The 22,184-nt window shown below is 53.1% G+C and overlaps 8 protein-coding genes across 8 annotated transcripts; 3 read left to right on the top strand and 5 right to left on the bottom strand.

The window, feature by feature from the left end:
- Positions 1 to 73: 73 nt before the first annotated feature.
- On the top strand, positions 74 to 1,759 carry J4E87_004512 (uncharacterized protein; the record flags this gene model as incomplete). Its single annotated transcript, XM_049376133.1, has 2 exons — positions 74 to 186; positions 262 to 1,759. 2 exons carry the CDS (start codon positions 74 to 76, stop codon positions 1,757 to 1,759), a joined length of 1,611 nt encoding a protein of 536 aa, XP_049234342.1.
- A 621-nt stretch (positions 1,760 to 2,380) lies between these two features.
- Positions 2,381 to 4,243, bottom strand: J4E87_004511 (uncharacterized protein; the record flags this gene model as incomplete). The annotated part of the gene is made up of 1 exon (XM_049376132.1): positions 2,381 to 4,243. The coding sequence occupies one exon, from the start codon at positions 4,241 to 4,243 to the stop codon at positions 2,381 to 2,383; it is 1,863 nt and encodes a 620-aa protein (XP_049234341.1).
- Positions 4,244 to 5,622: 1,379 nt separating this feature from the next.
- On the bottom strand, positions 5,623 to 7,113 carry J4E87_004510 (uncharacterized protein; the record flags this gene model as incomplete). The annotated part of the gene is made up of 5 exons (XM_049376131.1): positions 5,623 to 6,038; positions 6,087 to 6,407; positions 6,455 to 6,676; positions 6,732 to 7,035; positions 7,087 to 7,113. The coding sequence occupies 5 exons, from the start codon at positions 7,111 to 7,113 to the stop codon at positions 5,623 to 5,625; spliced, it is 1,290 nt and encodes a 429-aa protein (XP_049234340.1).
- A 1,786-nt stretch (positions 7,114 to 8,899) lies between these two features.
- J4E87_004509 (uncharacterized protein) lies at positions 8,900 to 10,381 on the bottom strand (the record flags this gene model as incomplete). The annotated part of the gene is made up of 1 exon (XM_049376130.1): positions 8,900 to 10,381. The coding sequence occupies one exon, from the start codon at positions 10,379 to 10,381 to the stop codon at positions 8,900 to 8,902; it is 1,482 nt and encodes a 493-aa protein (XP_049234339.1).
- Positions 10,382 to 10,833: 452 nt separating this feature from the next.
- J4E87_004508 (uncharacterized protein) lies at positions 10,834 to 12,036 on the top strand (the record flags this gene model as incomplete). Its single annotated transcript, XM_049376129.1, has 2 exons — positions 10,834 to 11,073; positions 11,125 to 12,036. The coding sequence occupies 2 exons, from the start codon at positions 10,834 to 10,836 to the stop codon at positions 12,034 to 12,036; spliced, it is 1,152 nt and encodes a 383-aa protein (XP_049234338.1).
- A 1,290-nt stretch (positions 12,037 to 13,326) lies between these two features.
- On the bottom strand, positions 13,327 to 14,873 carry J4E87_004507 (uncharacterized protein; the record flags this gene model as incomplete). The annotated part of the gene is made up of 2 exons (XM_049376128.1): positions 13,327 to 14,315; positions 14,375 to 14,873. The coding sequence occupies 2 exons, from the start codon at positions 14,871 to 14,873 to the stop codon at positions 13,327 to 13,329; spliced, it is 1,488 nt and encodes a 495-aa protein (XP_049234337.1).
- Positions 14,874 to 15,381: 508 nt separating this feature from the next.
- J4E87_004506 (uncharacterized protein) lies at positions 15,382 to 19,528 on the bottom strand (the record flags this gene model as incomplete). Its single annotated transcript, XM_049376127.1, has 5 exons — positions 15,382 to 16,746; positions 16,812 to 18,010; positions 18,552 to 18,606; positions 18,657 to 19,064; positions 19,247 to 19,528. The coding sequence occupies 5 exons, from the start codon at positions 19,526 to 19,528 to the stop codon at positions 15,382 to 15,384; spliced, it is 3,309 nt and encodes a 1,102-aa protein (XP_049234336.1).
- A 574-nt stretch (positions 19,529 to 20,102) lies between these two features.
- Positions 20,103 to 22,055, top strand: J4E87_004505 (uncharacterized protein; the record flags this gene model as incomplete). Its single annotated transcript, XM_049376126.1, has 4 exons — positions 20,103 to 20,174; positions 20,225 to 20,360; positions 20,413 to 21,518; positions 21,582 to 22,055. The coding sequence occupies 4 exons, from the start codon at positions 20,103 to 20,105 to the stop codon at positions 22,053 to 22,055; spliced, it is 1,788 nt and encodes a 595-aa protein (XP_049234335.1).
- Positions 22,056 to 22,184: the final 129 nt, after the last annotated feature.

Genomic DNA, 22,184 nt, shown 5'->3' with positions numbered 1-22,184 from the left:
CTTACCCCACAACCTTCGTCGCGAACTACCCAGACACACTAACATGAACGTCGAGAAACCCTCCAGTACGCCAATGGCTCTAGAACCCCTCAACATCACCGACGATGAAGAAAAGCGGGCTCAGTCGACTATTGGACCCGAGACCACCTCCAGTCCTACTACAGCGCCTGGAATTGCAACATGGAAGTTGGTGTGTTTGTATATCAGGTAAAGGTACCGTAAAACCTCCTTATGATCACTTAGCTAATGCGCACTGCCTAGTATATGCATTGGCCTATTCCTCTCATTCCTGGACACATCAATCATCGCAACCGCCATCTACACAATCGGAGTCGACTTCCAGTCCTTGTCCAAGGTGAACTGGATTGCCTTATCTTACACACTCGCGTACATTGGCTGTACCGCCATCTTCGCAAGCCTCTCCGACGTAATCGGTCGCCGCAACGCCTACCTCGCCGCCTATGTCATCTTTCTCGCCTTTTCAGTCGGCTGTGGCTTCGCTCAATCTCTCGAACAGCTTATCGCTATGCGTGCGCTACAGGGAGTTGGTGGCTCAGGCTTGTATTCAGTGGGCTTCGTCATACTGGGCGAGATCAGCCCGCCGCGCGTGATCGGGATGCTGGGCGCTATGGCAGGAGCCATTATTGCGATGTCGGGCATCCTGGGGCCGGTGTTGGGCGGTGTCATTACCAGCTACACATCCTGGCGGTGGATTTTCTGGATCAACGCCCCGATCGGAATCATTCCGTTGATCATTTTCGTACTGGTTTGGTCCAACGACGCCCTCATCCGCGGCGTCAGTCGTCGCAGATTCAAACAGATTGACTTCCTAGGCTTCCTTCTATTGGTCGCTGCTTCCGTGCCCTTTGTCATTGCATTCCAGCAAGCCGGCATCCACGTCCTCATGAACAGCTCCATCTGGTCGTCTGCCCTCTTCGTTGCTCCGCTCGTCGTTGGTGTGCTCTGCTTCGCTGCGCTCTTCGTTTGGGAGTGGTTCATTGCAAGACGTTGGCCTGACGCGATTGCTGCGCTCTTCCCAATGCGACTAGCCAAGAACAGGGTCTACATGTCTGCACTCGCCACGACATTGTTGATAGGCTTCCCTTACTTCGTCATCATATACTCGCTGCCAACGCGATTCCAGGTCGTCAACGGGAAGAGTGCTCTTGGGTCGGGTGTCGCTTTGCTGCCAATGCTTGGGTCCTCTGCCATCGGATCGACTCTCGCTGGTGCGGCGTCGAGTAAGAAGAATAACACGTTTGCAGTCAACGTCATTGGTGCTGCCCTCATGCTTATTGGAACCGCAACTTTGTCTACACTCGATAACACTTTCGCCCCGCAAGCTCGAGCCTATGGTCTGCAGGCTTTTGTCGGATTGGGCTTCGGATTGACAGTCAGCAATTCGACTCTACTAGCTGGCATTGAATCGGAGCCACGCGACACCGCAGTCGCACAAGGCCTGATGGCGCAAGTGCGTGTGCTAGGGGGTAGCGTTGGTATTGCCGCGTCAACGGCTATTCTGGGCATCAAAGAGCGTCAAGAGCTTCTCGACTCGCTGATTGTAGAGGGCGCGCAGTTGGAGTCACTTGCTGAGTCTATGCGGACCCTTTCTCCAAACAAAGTCTTTGCTATTCGCCAGACATACTCAGATGCTTTCAACGAGACACTTGCGGCTTGCGCAGTTATCAGCGGTGTAGCCCTCCTGGCGACGCTCGCAGCGTGGCGGAAACATCCCACTGCTATGAGAAATAGAACATAGCACTTGGTCCGACGATGGGAGGTTTGCGCGCCCATGCGCACTATGCAAGGAGCTCGTCCAAATGGAGAGGCCTCATGTCCTTGAGGACATGGGTCTGATTTTTCTGGTTCACGCGAACTGGCATGACTTTGGGAAGGAGGGAGGCTAGCCGTCAGTCACAGCAGGAAGGGCTCTGTCCCTGCCGGACCAACCAGGGCTCTGTCTGTAGGTCCAGCTACTCAATTAGGAAGTCTTTTCAAAAACCGTGGATTGCGGTGGGGAGGGCACTGTGGGTCGCTGCTCCTGTGGAACGGGACTTGATTGGCCAGACAGGGCCAGCTACCCGATTAGGAAGGTTCTGCAGCATCTGTAGATCGCAGCAGTCTTGGCAGATAGGGCCAGGATCGGCCCTGTGCAGCCTATCAGAGCCCTCCAGGCAGGGCCGTCTATACGTCCCGGCCTCCTCTCTTCTCTCACGGCATCAAGCTTTGAGCAACCGGTGCAGCACCACCATGATAGTAAAACAATATATGTATTCTGCAATCTACATCTATCTCCGATACTATTGTGCCATACAGGAAAGGACTGAAGTTCTGAACTAACGAGAACGCTCCCAATCTTCACGCACTCACATGTCTCCATCTAGGGCTCCACATCCATCATAGGAACCTGATCCTCGTTCTTCGCCTCCGCCAACCCCTCTCTCTTCCTGGGCGGTTCCTCCGGCACCGGGTTTTGATCCTGCGGCGGCTGCGGCATCTGCGGCACCATAGGCTGCAAGTTGGGCGGCGTAGGCTTGAGTCCGTTGGCGAAGATCTCATTCGCAATCTCCATGCCCAGAGGCACACCACCGATGGGGTAGTCACCCTCGATACCCTGCCTCGTACCCCTAGTCTTGTACCTGATGTCCTCTGGGTTCTTGAACAGAGCAGCACCCGCGTCATCGACGGCGTAGATATCTTTCTTTGTGGTAGGCACCAAAATGTCCTTTGCGGCCGCGGCGTCGAAGCGCCAGTGCACACCCAGGAAGATGCGCGAGATGGCGTTTTCAAACATCATCTCCCAGCACGAAGAGAACTGGCGGGGCACACGCGTGCGCACGGTACCGGGTTGGTCGGTGATCTCGCGTTCGAGCATGTAGGGTTGGCGGAGATCGCGGCTGATGCCGTTGAGTTCGTCGGATACAAAGTCGATGGCGATGTTGTCGGGCGCGTCGTCCTGCCAGCTTCCGATGCGGCCGTTGTAGTACCTGCGTACCATTTGGAAGGCTGCACCGCCGAATGTGGCGTGTCCAGAGGGGTAGGCGGGGAAGGGCGGCTTGAAGGGAAGAGCATCTGAGTTTGTAGCTGGGGCGCCGAGCGTCAGCCAGAATGGGTCGCCACGGTCTACGCGTGTGGGGTCACGGAGGATATCGTCGCGGACACCAGAGAGTGGGCGCCAGAATTCGAATTCCCACTTCTCCTTCCAGGAGAAGACGCCTGCGTCGGCCAGGGCTACGTTGACAAGCGCGAGGAGACGAGCAAAGTCAGCGTTGTTGGCCTCGCTGGTCAGGGACGCGGGGTCCTTCTTGTATCGAACTGCGATCTTGCGGACGATCTGGTTGTACAGTCTGGGTGGGGTGCCGATCAACTTTGAGCCGTCGTAGGCCCACGTCATTCCCTGGACAGTCTGGTGGGGAGTGCGCTTGGTGGTGTTGAGGGCAGGTGCTCCGCCCATGGTGTAGACTTCACGAAGAGCATCGTCGTATTCCGCCTGCTCGTCAGACATGGAGCGGATGGCTGGTGGGTCAGCAAGGATGTGCTCGCTCTGAGTCGCGAAGCGCTTGGCCCTCGTGCCGTAGAAGGGACCGTGGTACTGGCGTCTGGGGACCTTTGGACCATTGGGGTCGTTGGCATCCTGGGGGACGAGGTCAACAGGGTGCGTGGGCTCATCGTCGAACTTGTAAGGACCGACGGTGGGATGATAACCTTGTTGACTGGCACCTTCTGGGTGGAAAAGCAGGTCGAAGAACTTCATGGCTACTGCCTTACCGAAGGTGAAACTGGGAGAAGCCGGATCGACGCCCCCTGGTGCGTTGGTTATCGACTGCTGGATGATGTACTCGAGCTGATCGTAGGTGCTGTTGGCAATGGAAGCGGGAACAGGAGTCACGGCAGGCCTCATGTACAGCATGGACAGCATCGTGAAAGCTGCTCCTGCTACCGCCTGCTGAGCATCATCTGCACCTGCTGGATCGGGCAGGCGGTACTTCTCGTCTTCGGCGTCGAGGGATAGGAAAGTCTTGAAGTCGGAAGAAGGCTTGATGACGAAGTAGGTGTCGTGTACGGCCAGCTGGAGCATGCCTAGAGCTCTGGCAGAGATGGGAGGTCCAGTTTGGGGGCCATCGAAGGTGTGTGTAACGCGGTTGAGATCTAAGCCGACATGGTTCCAGTAGAGGATGTAGTTCTGGTTGTCTGCCTCGTCTTCGACTTGCTGTGGAAGCTTAACGGGAATGAAGGTCGCCATGATGAATATGTTGGTGTAGGAGGATATGGAAATTGGTGAAGTGGTAGTTATGATGAATGTGACATGAGCCCTGATACTTTATACCCAACGACCCCAGGCCCCCTCATCGCCCGCGAGATCTGTCCATACCTGGGTTATTTTCTTCTTCTCCCAAAATAACCCAGCTGACCATCAGGTGAACACCCTCCACGATAGGAACCTGGCCATATTCAGGCAGACGAGAAGGCAGAATCTGAGCCACGCCGTTACAAACCGATGCGAAGGACCATTGTCGTGGAGTAGAGATACTGCCAAGAGTCAATGAAGTTCTCGCGCCATGCAGCCACTGGCGGGAGGATTACACTTGGCGCGAACGACTTGTGACGAGTGAAGTTGCTTACCGACGCGCTGCGGAGAGGCTGAGTTTGGCTGCTGTGAGCGGTTGGTGGTCAGATCTGACGTACATTTCAGCTGACAAGGGGGTCCGTGATCCAGCCTCTCAAGTCTCTCAGCCAATGCATTCATGTTACGAAGCTTAAAATCGCCATAGTTATTGCTAAGCAGTATATATCCCAGAGTGTATGCTGTGACTCTGGTGCCTGTTGACGTACCATTGGGCTATGACATGTGCGAGGGAAGCCTCCGGTGGCAGTGTTTTGGACCCGAACTCGATACGAATGCTGTCCAACAGCAATACTGTTCATATGGGAACCTGGCTGATGGAATCTAATCAACCCCAACTCCGGGGACTGCCTGTGATGGTTAATCGCAGCTGGGTTGACTGCTGGCGGTAGGCTGAGGGAAGGTCGCTTGGTACAGTCAAAAACCTTGGATGGAATAACGTGATCAGCCCAGCACAAAACGTTGTGACCCGACGCCCCATGGCCGAAGGCAATGTACCAACAGAGAATGTCGCAATGCACCTGACAATATCTAGCACTTATGTCGCGAATCCAGGGGCGGTGTATCTGACTTCTCAACCCATGAACCCGGCATAACACGAAGGCTTACCTCAGCTTGGTACGCACGCGAGTGGGCGCGCGCAACTCCTTGGGAACTTTCGCGCAGGGCGGAAGGGTCGTGTTAGAGGAGGCGTTCGCATAGACGCATCTCGGTCCGCCACAGATCTTGATCTGGCCAAACGAAGGACAGAATTCCCACCTCACCAGATCTCCTGATGTTGAGATACGATAGAGGGAAACAGCTGTTTTTTCTGATAGGGCTAGGTGTGCAAAAATATGACTAGGAAAGTTACTGCAACAAGCACATGTGGTCGATAGAACAAGTAAAGTTAATTTTCATCCTACCTACTGATTCGCAACGGACAACGGCAATGCCAAGCTTCCATGCTCAGGGCGTATTGCGCATCCCATAGCCATCAGGCGATAGAAGGTGGCTTCTTATTTGGCTTCCTTCAGTAATGCCTCCATGGTAGCGTCCTTCTGACTGACGCTGCCACTTCGTTCCGCAGGCTTGAGCTTGCCAGAGGCTGGGCCTTCGCTATTTTGAGCAGCGTTCTTTAGCCGCTCGGTATCTTCAGGGTTTGTGTCCTGCTTCTTGACGTCCTTCTCCTCATCGTCGCTGTCGCCAAGGCTAAAAGGGTCGTGGTCATCGGGCTCTGGGTTTGGTGCGACGGAGGTGAGCGGCTGCCATTTCTTGCCGCTCGATTTACCCTGGCTGCCCTGGTTGTTCGGCGATGGGTTACGGTACAGGGCGTCGACTTCGTCAACGGGTCCGCTCTGGGGCGGAGAGACGGGCGTGGGCTTGAAGAGGTCGGGGTTGGCATGCGGGCGACTTGACGATCGCGGGCCAGGACCTGTAAGTTGTTAGCAGCTATTGCACGTGCGTGGTGCTTCCAGCATACCCTCGTTGTCTCTCAACTCGAGCTTTGCGAAGTCGTCGCCAATGACTCGGTTGTCAGCATCGTAGCGGTTGTGGTCTGCCGACCGTCGCTGCTCTGCTGACTTGCGAATGCCATGCATCTGGTCTGACTGCGATGGGCCAAAGTTCTGCCTCTGCTGTGGTGGCGGTTGCCTTCCCGTGTACTGGACGTTGCCGTATCTGTCGTACTCTTCCATCTCGCCGCTGTCGAGCTTCTTGGTGAAGTTGCTGATCCACTTTGTGACGGTTTGCTTTGTTTCCTCGAAGCCCTGCTCGATATTCTTGCGGATCTCGGGGAGGTCGTCTGGCTCAGTGTTAGTAGCTACACATATTGACGTCGCGTGATCGTACCATCGAAGAAGCTGTGCTCCCGCTCGGGCTCACCAGGCCGTTGTCGCTGCCCCTGGCCACGCGATCCGTAACCGCCCTGGCCCTCTGGACCACCTTGACTTTGGTAGTGCTGAGCCAGTTGTCGCGCATATATTTCGTCCTGCTCGAGCTGACTACGGGGTTGTGGGCGTGGCGGTTGGGGCGGAGGAGCCTCCTCGGCCTTGAAGTTGGGATCCGACATGCCTGCGCTGGTTAGCTATACCCCTCACAACCATGAACCAAATAGGCAGCCACGTACTCAGCAGCGCGTTGAAGGCAGGCTCGACCTTGCCTCCGCTGGCCACCAAGACCGCCTTGACGACGTTGGGGTCAACATCGGGGAAGGCCTCAATCAGCGTGTTCTGCGCCTGCACCTGGGGGTCGACTGGTCGTGGGGGCTTCTGGGGTGGGATCTCGGTGGCCTCCTCGTTGAAGCGCACGCCAGGCTTGGGAGACTTGGAGGCTGGTGAGGGTGAAGTAGCATTCTCTTGGGTCGCGGATGCCGGGCCATCGTTATCGTCGTCGAAGTCGAGCTCACGCGCCGTAGTTGGGCTCTCTGGAGGCTGCAGCTATTAGTGGAGGCTTCCTCCTTCATCCGTCTCTTTTTCGCTTACCTTTTCCGTGCTAGTTTTCTCTGACATATTGGCTATTGTTCTGTGTATAAGGAGAGTGGTGTGCGACTTGTTGGTGATTGTAGAAGGTAGTCGCGGTTGTTGAAGCTCTGGGCTCGTGAATGCCGCGCAGTGGCTCGTGGCTTGGAATGTTCCACTGCCACTGATGACGTTTCGCGCCAAGTGGGGCACCATCAACTCGACCAAGCTATCCCTACAGACCTCCAGCATTCACTCCCATCCCAAGTGTGCATCTAGAAAACATCTTTGAAGTCACCATTCCGATCCCTTCTCAGTCATGTTCCATCTTCAATTGTTGCATCTTCCATCCAGCTGTATACTCAAAAACTCGATAGGCTACCTGTCGTAGCTGACATTGGATACCATATCAACAAGAACTTCTATACTGGCATTCGCAAAGACAGTCGCTGCTCTCGATTAGCTCGGAACATAATTACAATGCTTGCATTGCATACATGTAACCGGCAGCGATGGCCGGTCTTGCATTGCTGCGCCACCGATCAGGCATCCAGCCACTCTCGCCGCGTGCCGTGCCCCGGCACCATAGCTACCTCCTTTGTCTTTCGAAGTCTCTTGAACTGCTACTGTCTTTTATGTCACATTCATATTCTGCTTCAACATGTTAATCAATGAACAGGTGACACAAGATCATCATGAGTATATGCCCATGAAGCCGCCCTCATCTACATCTACTGACAACGAGCAGGCTGCACAGCATCACCAAAGCCGCGTATACGCGCCTGCCACGTGAGATACGCGACATGATCTTATCTAAAATTCTCACGCAAGACTATCGAGAAACAATTCACGTCCAGCAGTTCTGCGATGATTTCAAGGAATTCAAGGAGTTCCACGGCCGCTTTTATGGGGATACCAGATCAGACCGGGAAGAGAACAGTTCACCTAAGCGTTGGGAGCCGCCCTGGATTTCGCACTTTTACCCACCTTTCGCAGCGGAAATGATTGACATACTCTATGAAAAGTACCCGCACTTCAAGATCAGTACGCCGAACAAGCTCCCAGAATTTCTCAGCGCGGACATGTTCGGAGTGGGACGTACCCCACGCGATGCGAAGCTTCCTAATTTAACTATCAAGGGATCATTAGATGAGGGAAGCTCCGACTCTGTCAGCGTCAAAACACTCGCATCCGATTTGAAAGCCCTTTCGGACTGCACCTGGGGCCCGAACTTCCGACTCGACATCACCTTCCGCACCGAGCTTGGCATCTCCATCTTCAAAGCCAGCGCCATACCTCGTGTGGCACGGAAAATACACAAGATCTGCAAAATAATGCGTCCGTGGATTGTTGAAGCCGAGGAACGGGGTGCAAAAGTGTACTTTACGATAGCCACCAGGCGTCCGGGACAAGTCCACAGCTCGGATCGGCCAGGATACACGAGGTATGGATGCTTAGATGGAGAACGCGACATGTTCCATACTAAGAAAGAATGGGTAAAAGAGCTGAAAGGAACTGTAGGTCCAGAGTGCCAATGGTTCCGGCGGGAACGACCTGGACATACAAAAAGAAAAGACATCTTGAAGCGATCGAGGCCGAAAGCTTATGCTGTGGCACACTTGATCGGGGCTGCATGGGGTTTAGTCTTCTGCATTTGCTGTTACCTACCCGCGCAGGCAAGGGAGGACTGGAAAGATCGTAAGAGAAAAAGAAGTGTGTTACCGAGAGCTGTGTTACGTTGAGGTGTTATCGTACAATAGGACACTATATCTGCACTATCGTTGGGTATGTTGTAGTAAAATCAGAGTATCTGGTAGCGGATGATCTATCAGGTTAATCATTCAGATACCTGCATATCAGTACGACCACGGAAATTGCACTTCTCCAATCGTTCTTGTGTCATCAAAAAGCTTTCGGGGAACCACTCCGGTTTCCCATTCATACTTCCAGCTTCCATCATCTTCACCAACGCCTCCGCAGATTTCAAACATAGCACCATACCGTGGCCGTTAAACCCCGCGGATATCCACAGGCCCTCTTTACCTGGCACCTCACCCACAAACGGCCGTCCGTCAGCCGTCGCGCCCATAATTCCTGTCCACTCCTGTACCACGCGGCGCGATGCCTCTTCGTTAGACTTCTCACCCCAATTATCTTTACCGAAATACCCAGTCAAGCTCTCGTTGAGGTACTTGGAAATCTCTGGGTTCAAGGTACTATCGTCAACCGTCCCGTACTCGCTCGGACCGGCGTGAGGGAGACGGCCCAACCCACCACCAATGACAATGTGCTGCCCTCCGTCTGGCAAGGGCCGAGGAATCATGTACTCGTAGCCATCGCGGTAGATGAATGAGTATGTTGTCGGTAGTGGAGTTGGAAGCTTCGTTGAAGTTCCTGGTCGCTGTGCGGTGATTTGTCCACGCATTGGCACGATGGCTCCTTGCAGTTCCTTCATGATGTAGGGTGTGTAGCCGTTAGTTGCGATGATGACGTTCTTGGATGTGATGGCGCTTTCTTGGGTACACACATCCCAGCGGTTACCACTCTCGCCTTCCAATTTCGCCGAGGGACGGATGTTGTGGACTGGCGTGTTCGTACATAGCTGCAGTCCTTTCTTGACGCACTCCGCAAGCAAATTTGTCGTAAAGCGATATGCGTGGATTCTACCGGCTACGTACTCGAAGGCGCCTGCCAGCTTCTCTTTCGTCTCGATTGTCGGATTGCTGTTTTCCGCTGCAACAGAGAACTTATGCTGTATATCGGCGATATCCTCATGGATCTCGTACCAAGCAGCATTTCCCACTTCCTTCTCCTGCTCTTCCGCATCGACCCGCAGCATCTGGATAGCCAGTTTGCCCGCTTCAAAGGTAGGCTTATCGTAGATAAGATCGACGGTGTTACACAACTTACTCTCGCAGTCCAACACCAATTCTTCTGCCATGCGATGCGTTTCAACTATGTTGGCGTATTCCAGCCTGGCGATCTTTAATGCTTCTTCTTTGCCAAGCTCTTGCACATGGTGTGTGTAGCTGCGGTAGCTCGCCGCTTTGGTGTGTCCCCCATTGCGACCCGTAGCGCCTGAGCAGACTTCACGTGCTTCCAACATCAGCACGCGCGCGGCAGGCCAGGTATTGAGGACATTGTAGGCGGTCATTGTGCCTGAGATGCCGGATCCGATGACGACATAATCGTGGACTTGTGTACCATCTGTAGCCTCAGGCTTAAAGACATTTGCAAGATGAGACTTGGGGTCGTGCCAGTACGAAGGCAGTGGATTGGCGATGGGTGGCGCGACGGGGATGCGCGCTCGTTCCTCCATGTTGACTTTGGCTTGGTGGTGGCTTCCTCTCGTTTTTATGGAGTAATAAAGAAGAAGTATATGTCAAAGATCATCAACAACTACAGCGCAGAATTGGACTCAAAAGTGATGCGACACATGGAGAGGAGACGATATTGTAGGAGTGGGGCGCGCATCGGCTGTACCTGCTACTTTGGGAGCGTCACCTCCCGGCGCGATACGTGCGCAGCGACGAGGTGTATTTCCACAGATGTCCAGTTCTAGAGTCCGAGTTTCAGGACGTCTGACAAGGGACTCTTCTTTTCCCTGTGCATGATAGCATTGGAAAGCAAGGAGACGACCCATCCGAGGGCGGATTCGCTTTTCCTACTTCAACGCTCATTGGCGGATGCTTCGGGCCAATGATGTCCGGCAGCAAAGTTCTAAAGATGGATGTCTCGAGACAGTAATGGCTTGACACATATCCAGCTCCAATGCAAAGATTATCGCAAGTTTCTCTGCACCTCTCACCAACTCCTCGTGACGGTGCTACTGCGACGAAGTCGAGCTCTACCCCGCCCAACGCCGATCGCGGTGACCCCTCAGCTGCACGAATCAACACCAACATGGCGAAGACCAAGGTCGTGGTAACGCGACAGTTGATTGATGAGGCGCAAAGACTACTCGATGCGAAAAAGGAAGACTTGGAAGTTGTGCAATGGCAATCCGAAAAGGTAGGTCTCTATCACTGGCGAGAAGACGGGTTGCTGACAATATGCATGCAGCCATGTCCGCGCCCGTGGCTTCTCGAGAACGCGAAAGGTGCGACCGGAATCCTAGTCATGCTTACAGACAAAGTCGATGAAGAACTCTTAGAAGCAGCCGGATCTCAACTCAAAGCCATCGCTTCATTCTCCGTCGGTACCGACCATGTCGACCGAAACGCGCTGAAGAAACGCGACGTACGTCTCGGCTACACACCAACATGTCTCACCGACGCCGTAGCAGACCTCACCATCATGCTCATTCTCATGGCCCAAAGAAGAGGTGGAGAGTCGATGACGAAAGTCGCAAAGGGCGAATGGCCTCAGATGCCGTGGCATCCCCTGCTCATGACGGGCCCGCAGATCCGAGGATCTACTATCGGCTTCTTGGGATTCGGAAGGATTGCGCAGGCTTCGTTGCAGAGATTACTGCCGTTCGGCATCAAGAAGGTCATTTATCTCACGTCCAAGCCTGGCAAGCCCGTCAAAGAGGATCACTTTGGCCTCATCAAGAACGCTACCATCCCCATCGAGCCGGCGAACAGCACAGACCAGCTCGCACAAGAAAGCGACGTAGTCGTTGTCGGATGCGCCCTCACGCCCGAAACCAAGCATCTCGTAAGTACAGACTTCTTCTCCAAGATGAAGAAGCTCGCTGTTATCGTCAACATTGCGCGAGGCCCCATCATCGACACTGATGCACTGGTAACGGCGCTGGATCAAGAGCAGATATTTGGTGCTGGCTTGGACGTGATTGAGAATGAGCCCAATATCACAGCTGATCATCCGATTCTGAAACAGCCAAGAGCTGTGCTTGTACCGCATATTGGAAGCGCTACGATTGAGACACGGGTACAGATGGCTACGGAGAGTGTCAAGAATCTGCTCGCGGGGCTGTCAGGGGAGGAAATGGTAAACGAACTGCAGTTGTAGGGACATGTGACTAATATAGAATTACTTCACATCCAGCTTAGATCTGACCACGCTACGTGACGTCCCGTCGACGCATACATTGCATGTCATTCCGATGACTCCACCTCACTTTTAGCAAAGCCCCATTTCCCCCAAGTGTGTTCTCCGTCCAGCGTCATGCGTCCACCTTGTTCCACTCCGTCGTCTACAACCGGAATAGCAAAGCGGCCACGAATCGTTCGAAGAAGTTCCGTCCATCGTATCTCTGCAGCCCGGCGTAGGCAAGTGCAAAGACCAGCCAAATCTCCAGCAGGGCTACGAACACCCAAAGAATAATGGTCACAGGATCCATCTTGACACGGTGAATATGCGCGGTGTTGGTGTGGTAAACTGCCGAGATATGGGTGTGACTGCCGATGTCGAGGTATTGAAAGGTTGATCGAGGGCTGCAAGTGGATATTGATAACCCGTGGACTTTGTGAGGTAGTTGTTGATGTGATCCAAGCTTGACTGTAATTGAAGATTTGTACCTACAGCTGGGTTGATGTGGCGAGAGGAGATAATTCTCAAGGCGCAACGCGGCTGCTTATGGCAGATGCTTTCCCGAGAGTTGTATTGATATTGTGGCCGTGCTACAGAGTACTTTCAGTGAGAGAATTTGCTAGGCAATTCACATCACAGTGAATGCAAGCCGCCACTTCCATGAGCCCTTCACTGTCTCCATTTTCTCACCATCTGACCAATTTAGACAGACAGACAGCGATAGGTTGCCAGCGATTTTGCAAGTGGTATTAAGAGTTGAGGCAACGTGTCGTTCGTAATGTCCACCATACCATCTGAGGACATCGGGAAAGCGTTCAGTATGTTAATAAAGAAAGGCTGGAAGCGATACTCGTCGCGATCATTGATAAAGGTCGTCCTTGTACGGTCTCGATCAACCATTGTCTTGCGAACTCAGAGTACAGGAGCATCTACACGTACTCATTTGCGTTTAAATCGCCAGCATCGCGGGCGGCTCAGCGGAACGCCTTTGACATCCGCCTCCTTTGGAACTTTCTATCTTTAATGACACTGATACATCGCGTAGAGCTCATAGTAACGGGCAACGCATTCGATATATTGGACGCAAGTTTCTAACGAAATGACGGCGGTCGTGGTTGCGTAGGTTTGATGGAACTCACCCCTGCACTAGCCAGTTTGGGTTTGGACGATATCGCCCGCACCCGCGGGCGTGGACGCGTCCCAGCCACCCCACCGACGCGCCCGCGATGTCTTCACGCCCGTTGCTCTTCACATTCGCGCCCATATGTATCAAAACAGCTTGAACCCTCCCGGCACCTGCGTCTGAAAAACACCCGTTGGATCGTACTTCCTCGCCACTTCCCTCATCCTTCCCAACTCAACTCCGCCATGGCTTCCCAGCGGATCCTGAAACGATGCTGCAAAGTTCAGATACTTGTACCGATGGAAAACACCCTCTTCCTTCGTCAGTCCCTCCACTAGCTTTACCAGATCCTTCAAAGCTTCTTCGAATCCATCGGTAGCGGCAACGTCCTCAAATGTGAAGATAATCTGCAAGAATACCAGATCCCTCTCTGGCGTTTCGTCTGGTCCAAAGCCTAAGCTATTGGGCGATGCGCCATTACGAGGGGGTGCAGGAAGAGCCTGGAAGGTTATCTCCGCGACTGGTTTGGCGTAGGCGTACTGTGCTGCAATCTCAGGTACGATCCGCTTCCACAAGGTGTGAATGCGATTAATGATCGTTGGCGAGACGGCGAAAGAGGTCGTTGCCCAGATGGTGCGCTGAGGATTCGCGACTACTTGTCTCGATGCATTCCTAGTATGCTCACTAATGGGAGCTTCAACCATGCCATTGATGACTTGCGGCTTGGTCTCGAAAATCCCCTTAAGTGCCCCAGGCCTTTGCGCTGGCCGTGTGTACCACATGATGCTCACTGGAGTGAACGTCGCTGCCGTATGGTTGTAGCGCACAGTGACCCAGCCCGCTGCATTTGGATCATATTCCCCGAGCTTGAAATTGGTAAATGCAGAAAGCAAAGGCGTGGTGGCGTTGGGCCCAAACACGATTCTTCCACCATAGATGGGACCAGCAGGGAAGGCATCTAAGTCAAAGCGCGAGACTATGCCGAAGTTGAGCTGCCCTCCTTTGAGCGCCGCGAAGAGATCAGAGTGCGATGTAGCGTTGGCATTGACAATCTTCCCGCTTGCGAGTACGACCTCGAAGTTGACGACGCCGTCACATGCCCATCCACGCTCTGGGCTGAAGAAAGATATCCCGCCTGCGCGTTGTTGGTTAGTCTCCTAGTTTCAAAGATTGGTTACAAGAATCCAAGCTTACCTCCAGTCAGGAATCCAGCTGTACCCACGACGCCAATGCGACCTCCAAGTACCGTCAGATCCCGCTTCTCAGCCTCGTCGTAAACGTCCTGCCACAGCGCTCCCGCACCGACCCTCACAACCTGATCTCCTCTCGCGACCTCGACCTTGTTCATGCTCTGCATGTCGATTGTGACGCCATCATCGATGTTATTGAAACCGGCGTTAGCGTTGTGACCACCGCCTTTGATCGCAAACTTGGTGCTGTTGCTCACTCGCAGAATATTGATGGCGATTGCTACATCTTTTGCGGATGTTGGACGGACAATGCACGATGGTCGCAAACGAAGCTGAAGGAATGGATAAGATTGGATAGATGCGTTGTATGTTGATGCTGCGGGGAAGAAGGTGCGGTTGGGCAGTACCAAGGCCAAGTCTTCACACGAATTGCTTGGATAGCTGTACGCAGATGCTGCACCGGACAAGAAAAGAGTAGCGGAATAGAGGTTGAGAAGACGCATGTTGCAGAAGGGCAAGATTGGGATATTTCACTGGCACCACCACACGAGACTCTAGCTCCATTTTAAGCTTTCTCGACACTTCTGGCTCCCAGCATTCCGGCCGGCGCGGGAAACTATCACACCATTCCACGGGCACAGTACATCTGGAGTGCATATACGAAGCTTTATTAGTGGCGTCGTGATCCCGAGCCTTCAGTCAGCCGCAGCCCGTGTGCCTCGATGTGATTGGCGGATGTGGATTTTGGGATCTCAACCGGGTTGCAGAGATGCGGAGTAAGTTTTACACGACAGATGAGATGAGCTGAATTGTTACACAGGTGGGGAGCCGGTCTGGTATCAGTGCAGTGAACCAGCCATGAAGCGAAGGTGGTGTGGAGTCAGAGATTTGATGCATCGTTGCTATACGGGAAGTTCTCTAATCACGGTCTATCCGAGTTACTCCGCGAAGATGCTATGTGGGGTATCATTGTTCAAGTCAACTGCCTAATCAGACCGTCCGCCTCTTCTCCTACTTCTTCAGCTCATCCAGAAAGCCTTGCATCACTCGAACAGCTGCGTCAACAACATTGGTCGTATCTGCCATGTTCATGTTTCCCTTGGGATTGCGCTTCTTCTTCATCACAACGCGGTCGAGATCTCCAAGGAGCGTTGCCACAACCATGAACCCGTCGCTGGTAGGCGACTTCCAGTCCGCCTCTTTGTGTATTTTCTGTCCAGTAGCACTGAATTTGGCTTGTTCCGCATCGATCTTCTCGCAAAGCTCGTTGCATTGCAGTGTCAGACTGATGTAGTCAAATTCCAGGCGGTCCAGAACTTGAGGAAGCTCTTCCGAGTTGCGAAGCTCTTTGATGAATGACAAGATGTTCAGGTCGCCCGAACCCTGCGTCCGCGAAGAGACTTTACTGTGCTTGGCCATCTCCTCATCCATGCGATACCAGGTGCGCACTCCCGTTTCCCTCTGGTGGACATAGTCGCGGAGAATCTTCGTCATCGGAAGCGGTTCTAACTCGCAGGTCTTGTGGGTGCCTTTCCCAAAATCGCGGCGACTGTAAACATCCTTGTCCGTATTCCGAGTTTTCTTGATGAACGTGGTCGAGTACCCGGCTACAAGCAGCAGGCGCGAGTAAAACTCATCAGACTTCGTGGGGATTGCGGTGGAGAAGATCTTCTTCGAATGCCGGTCCATGATGAGCTCAAGCTCCGGCCAGAGCCCGTTGATCCAGCCTCGCTTTTGGAAGCAGTTGTACAAATGGGCTATGGCGAAGATTTGCGGGCTGAGATTGGCAAAGCCGAGTCCCATTTCCTCGCGCAGCAAGAGATGGACTAGGGAGAGCTTCGCTCTCAGAGTCGGAATGGTGTTACGCAAGAATTCGCCGTCCCGTGGTGGAAGAATGTACCGAGCGGCGGCCACTTGGCGCGCAGACTTGTCGCCATGTTTTTCGATGACGTTGCTCACTTCGAGACCCACCGGCCACGGGTAGTCGTCCTGCAAACCGTAGAATAGATGCTCAGGCGCCAACTTCCACATCTTAGCGTACCGGGCATGAGAGAATGGCCGGTCTAAGATCAGACCTCGATGTGTATACCCTGAGTCTGTGACTTGCTGAAGTAGATGTGGGAAGCGGATTCCCCGTTCATGCCAAGATGCGAACTGGGCTTCTTCATCCCTCGCCCGTCGTGACATTGGAATGTAATCCCTCAGCGAACGGTTTTGGTCTTTCGTTCGGATTCTGATCAACAACTCGGCGGCGAATATGAAAACCATTGAGATGAAGCCAAAAGAGCCTAGCGAACCGTATGCTCGGGAAAGAGCGTCTAATGATCCTGCTAGTAGTGGCATCTGGTACTGTTCCTCATGCGACCTTCTGGCTTGCTATACAATGGTAAGTAATCAGTGAGAATATGGGTCAGAATTTTGGTGGACCAAGGAAGACTTACTGGTTCTAGTGCTGCTTCGAACAAGTAGTGTACTAGGAAGTCGTAGTCCTCGTTCGTGTGTCGGTTCGCAACATCATCTTGGATGATCGACCGCGGTGCCAAGAACAAATATTCTCCTGGTTGTGAACGTCGCTCCGCCTCAATCTTTCTGAGCGCTTTCGAGCTCTTGCCGAAGAAGTCGTCGTCATCGAGAGCGGGATCGAATGGCGGCAGCCCTTTCTCATGAGCTTCTTTTACCAAGGTCTCTTCCTTGTGGCGTATGAGATGGAACGCAGCTTCCGTCATGAGAGTAGCTCGGGTCTCATCCAAGTAATCTTCATCGCCATCGACCTTGTGAGTGTCGTTCCAGTCGGACTCCAGCTGCTCGACGATGATGCGCATATCGTCCGCTAGACAAGACTTCCTCAAAGCGATCTCTTCTTTGGCTTTCCTCTCCGTTTCGAGTTCAGCCTCCGCGTCTTGTTTCATCTTCATGTCAAGCTCAAATTTCCGAGCCAGCTCATCCAGCTTGTGACCCTTTGCTTCTCGTTCGGCCTCAGCAGCTGTGATTTCTTCCGGTACAGTCTCCTGACTATCACCAAAAGCCTGCGGTGCGGATCCAGGTACTGGAAGGAGAGATGACGCTGATGTCGGTTCAGTCGCGATGTTAAATCGAAGTTGCGCAGGTGCTGCAGTCTCCGGTCGGCTGACCGCCTGCACTGCGATCTTCTTCTTTAGGATCGTGTGGCAGTGTTTCAACAGCCACAGAAAGTAGATGTGGCCATCGTCCGAAGCCGTCTCCCACAGTTCTTCCTGGGCATAGCGGTCGGCGTAGGCCTGGCGCGTTCTCACAGCCCGCTTGTAGGAGTACCAAACAAACTTGGGCATTGTCGAGGTCTCCTCATGGTCTGCGATATGTTTCGCCAAGTCGAGGATCTTTTCCGTCGAGATAACGTAATTGGTCTTCGACCCGGTCGCTTGGTTGGTCACTTGCTTTGCTTGCTTCCTCGCTTGTCCTTTCAGCCGTCTCGAGGGTTGCTGGGTTTCGGCTGGATCAGCGATGTCGTAGTCCCGCTTCTTCGCAGTGTCAATGAGCCAGAAGATGAAGCGCTTGGTGTCAAGCTTGTACTGCTCGTACGAGCCCGCTGTTGATACCGTCGCCATGAGATGTTGCTTGAGCGGATTGTATATAGGAATTTGCTGGTGTGGGGGAAGAATTTCTGGTATAAAGGTCGTAGTTAAGTCTGTCAGCAACGTATAGAACAGAATGCGGTGAGCTAATGTGGAAATTTGTATTGGTCGCGTGGGAGTTGGCGAGCCAAGCCCTATCTGTAGAAAGGGAAACCCCGCAATGACGAAGGCCAATTTGCTCGAGTAGTGAAACAGGTGGACATCAGCGTTGTATACTGCGTTTGCCTGACGAAGTGCAGAATTACTGGCTAGAAAAGTCTTGAAGAAGGCGCTTTCCGTCGCTTTATACCCTTGAATTGATTGCGAGGTTAGGTCAGGCGCACTGAGCAAACGACACTGCGGAGGCCAGCGCAAGCTCGACAATCAGAATAGGAATTGCTACTAGTCGGGTAATGAAGAAACACTTGTGGAATTGGAACCAAATCGCCGAGAATTGGCTTTGTAGTGATATGAAGGAAGGCCTCCGAAGGCCTGAGCCGAGTATGGGCTCCCCCAAAATTCCAGATATGTTCAACATTTGTTCGTGGGTATGACATCATTGTCGAATTGGAGAGTAAAGCGAAATCTGACCGACGAAGAACAGCGTCATTGCTAGGATAGCGACAGTACTGAACGTGACGGCAACCTTTTGGACGAGTCAGAACATTATGTAGAACGGATATCATACGAACGTACCTTGGTATTATCGTCCCACAGTGTTGGATGGTGCAGATGTGTGGTCGCCGACCAGACATGCAGGAACATTCCAACGACCATGCAGACAGTAGCGGAAGTCAAAAACATCACTGGCATTTGCCATGTGACGATTTGTAGCAAGCTAGGTGTCCGACGTCCAGTCTTGGAGGAGTGGCTCTTCTCGCCATTCGTCTTGGCGATCAGTTTTCGAATATTGGCCAATCCATCGCGATGTGATGAAAGGCGGTGCAGTCGGACGGTCTGATCAGCAGCTGTGAGGATGCTGAAAAGCGACAATATGATACCGCAGTACCACGATGTGCGCACAGACCATGGCGATTCTTTCCCATTTGGTAAGATGTTTGGCCAGCTTCCAGTGGACGTGAGGACGCCAGCTAAGAGGGCGGCCTGTCATGTATTAGCATGTCCGATGCTATCGGGAGCGTTGTCATTGATCGAGGAAGGCCAGTGCAATGGATGGTGCCCGTCCTAGCCATCCATGGATGTCACGATTCGGCGTGAAGCATGCGCCATGTGGAAGGAACGGCGCCGAGTGTATTAACCACGAAAAAAGATGTTCGGAGACTCACCACAACGCCGACAAAGTTGAGCTCACTGAGTTTGTTGTCTCTCCATAGTGTGGTAAGTTCGTCTTTTTCGTCTGCGTCTTCGGTATTGAGCAATATCTCCAGGGGGTCGTAGGTCGTGGAGTCCGGAGCATAGATGCCACCACCAAAGAACTGCAGCACACTCGTGAAGGTCCATCTAGGACCTTCATTTTCCTGTCCTATCCTCTGATGCGCTGATCTCCCTAGGAGTGGGGTGCGCGAGCCGGACGTGCCTCTTTCCTCCGCATCGTTGTCGTACGTCATAGCTCCTGAAGCTCTCGTGGTTTCAGTGTTAGCTGGTCGCTGGTGTTATCGGACCGGATTCGGTGGGGTCCTTGAAGCTTTAAGAACACGAGGGTAACATGGAGTGATGTTGTAGGTACGTGTTGCACGGTAGCATTCATCCGGTTTCTGTGGAGGGTAGGAGGTCGCGTGCCTAGCCGTGCAGCCGCTTGGTGACGTATTTTGGCGCGTGAGCTACGCCAGCCAACGCGATCTTCACAGTATCTACCATATTGCGCGAATAACACTAGGCTGAGATGCACGTTGCTACTGAAAGCACATCTGGAGATGCATCGAAATGGAGAATACCATGGGGAGGTTGGTCTCGCCGTCTGAGTGGCTGGGTGTCGGCACAACGGCTACCCCGCGACATCGGGAGGGTTGACGCGCCCCACGTGGATACCCACGCGTTGAGATGCACTACATCTGTTGGCCATCGCGACTGGCTCGACCCACATACGGCTATGACGTGAACCACTATGTACCGCATCTCGCAATGCTAAAAACAACGAAACTTCACGACACAACGCCTCCATTCATCACGTAGACATCTACAATGGCGCAAAAGAAAGACCTGTATGTTGGAACCGACAAGCACCGCTGGTGGAAAGAAGCGGTGGTATACCAGGTATGAACGACCCACCATCATGTCGATGCAGACATTGACACCGATACCAGATCTACCCTGCTTCGTTTCTAGACAGCAATGGTGATGGCTGGGGTGACGTCCCTGGCATCACCCAAAAGCTTGACTACCTGAAAGACCTTGGTGTCGACGTGATATGGCTTTCGCCGATTTACAAGAGCCCACAAGGTAACTTCTACGTGCGCAGGATGTATGTGAACCAGATGCTGACTTTTTGTAGCGGACATGGGGTACGACATTGCAGACTACGAGGACATCGATCCCAGCTATGGCACCTTAGCCGATGTTGACAACCTCATTAAAGAAGTAAAAAAGCGCGACATGAAACTCGTCATGGACCTTGTCGTCAACCATACATCGGAAGAGCATGCATGGTTTCTGGACTCACGTTCATCAAAGGAGTCTTCGAAACGTGACTGGTATATTTGGAAGCCCGCAAAGTACGATGCTGAAGGAAATCGCGTACCTCCGAACAACTGGGCGCAGATTCTGGGAGAGGCAAACTCCGCGTGGACTTGGGATGAGAAGACCCAGGAGTACTACCTATCGCTCTTTACGCCTGAACAGCCGGATCTCAATTGGGAAAACCCCGATGTGCGCGCAGCCGTACATGATATTCTGCGCTTTTGGCTCGACAGGGGTGTCTCTGGATTCCGCATGGATGTCATCAACATGATATCGAAGGTTCAGACGTTCCCGGATGCGGCCATCTCGGTCAAAGACAACAAGTACCAGCCTGGTGACAAGTACTACGCCAACGGCCCAAGACTACACGAGTGGTTGAAGGAACTTCGGCGCGACGTGCTTTCAAAATACGATACGCTCACCGTTGGAGAAATGCCATTCGTTCGCGATGACGACGAAGTCATCAAAGTCGTCGGTGCCGAAAACGAAGAGCTGAACATGATCTTCGTCTTCGACTTGGTTGACATCGACAATGTACCGGGAGATTTCAAGTACACCCTACAGCCATGGGATGCGCGGGATCTGAAGAAGATCGTAAACAGGCTGCAGCGCCTTATGCTCGAGCGCGACGGCTGGAACTCGCTCTACGTGGAAAACCATGACCAGCCCCGGAGTGTAAGCAGGTTTACCGATGACAGCGACCAGTGGCGCGAGTACGGCGCGAAACTGCTGTGCTTGATGCAGACTACCCTCGCCGGAACGTTATACGTATACCAAGGTGAAGAGATTGGCATGCGCAACGTGCCCAAAGAGTGGAAACCCGAGGAGTACAAGGACATTGAAAGCATAAACTTCTTCAAGAAATACCGCGATCTCTACCCCGGCAATGCTGAAAAGCAGGCCTTAGCAGCTAAGATCATGGTAAGCCCAGCGTGTATGATAGGAAATAAGACATAAGCTGACTACTTATTCTTAATCATACAGCAACGCAAAGCTCGCGACAGCGCCAGAACACCCATGCAATGGGACTCATCCACGCAAGCCGGGTTCACCAGCGGAAAACCCTGGATGCGCGTCAACGACGACTATCCCAGCATCAACGCCGCAGCTCAACTCGCAAACCCCGAACCTTCGCCCGGTATGCTCTCCGTGCGCGCATTCTGGAAGCGCGGTCTCGAGTGTCGCAAGGAGAACAAAGACGTCTTCGTGTATGGTGATTTCGAAATGCTCGATATGGAAGATCAGAAGGTCGTTGCGTATCGGCGGTGGAGTGAGAAGAATGCGTTTATTACTGTGCTGAACTTTAGTGGAGAGCAGATGGTGTGGGAGAAGATGGGTGATCTGAAAGTGAAGAAGTGGGTTGCGGGCAACTATGACGAGAGGCAGTTGGATGAGAAGGCGAAGAGTGGGAAGCTGGAGTTGAGGCCTTGGGAGGCTGTGCTGGGTATGTTGGAGTAAAACCCGACTCAGTTGCAACGATGGGAAGCACTATGTTGTTTGTGAGTCCTTTGTATAACCGCAGCCACGGCATTTTACCGCCAGTTTGCTTGTTATGAGAGCCACCCATAGAAGTGATGCATCATTGTC

The sequence above is a fragment of the Alternaria ethzedia genome (assembly GCF_023757985.1).
Source record: "Alternaria ethzedia strain BMP 0044 chromosome Unknown scaffold_8, whole genome shotgun sequence".
NCBI classification, from domain to species: domain Eukaryota; kingdom Fungi; phylum Ascomycota; class Dothideomycetes; order Pleosporales; family Pleosporaceae; genus Alternaria; species Alternaria ethzedia.
This window is presented reverse-complemented; position numbering and strand designations above follow the sequence as displayed.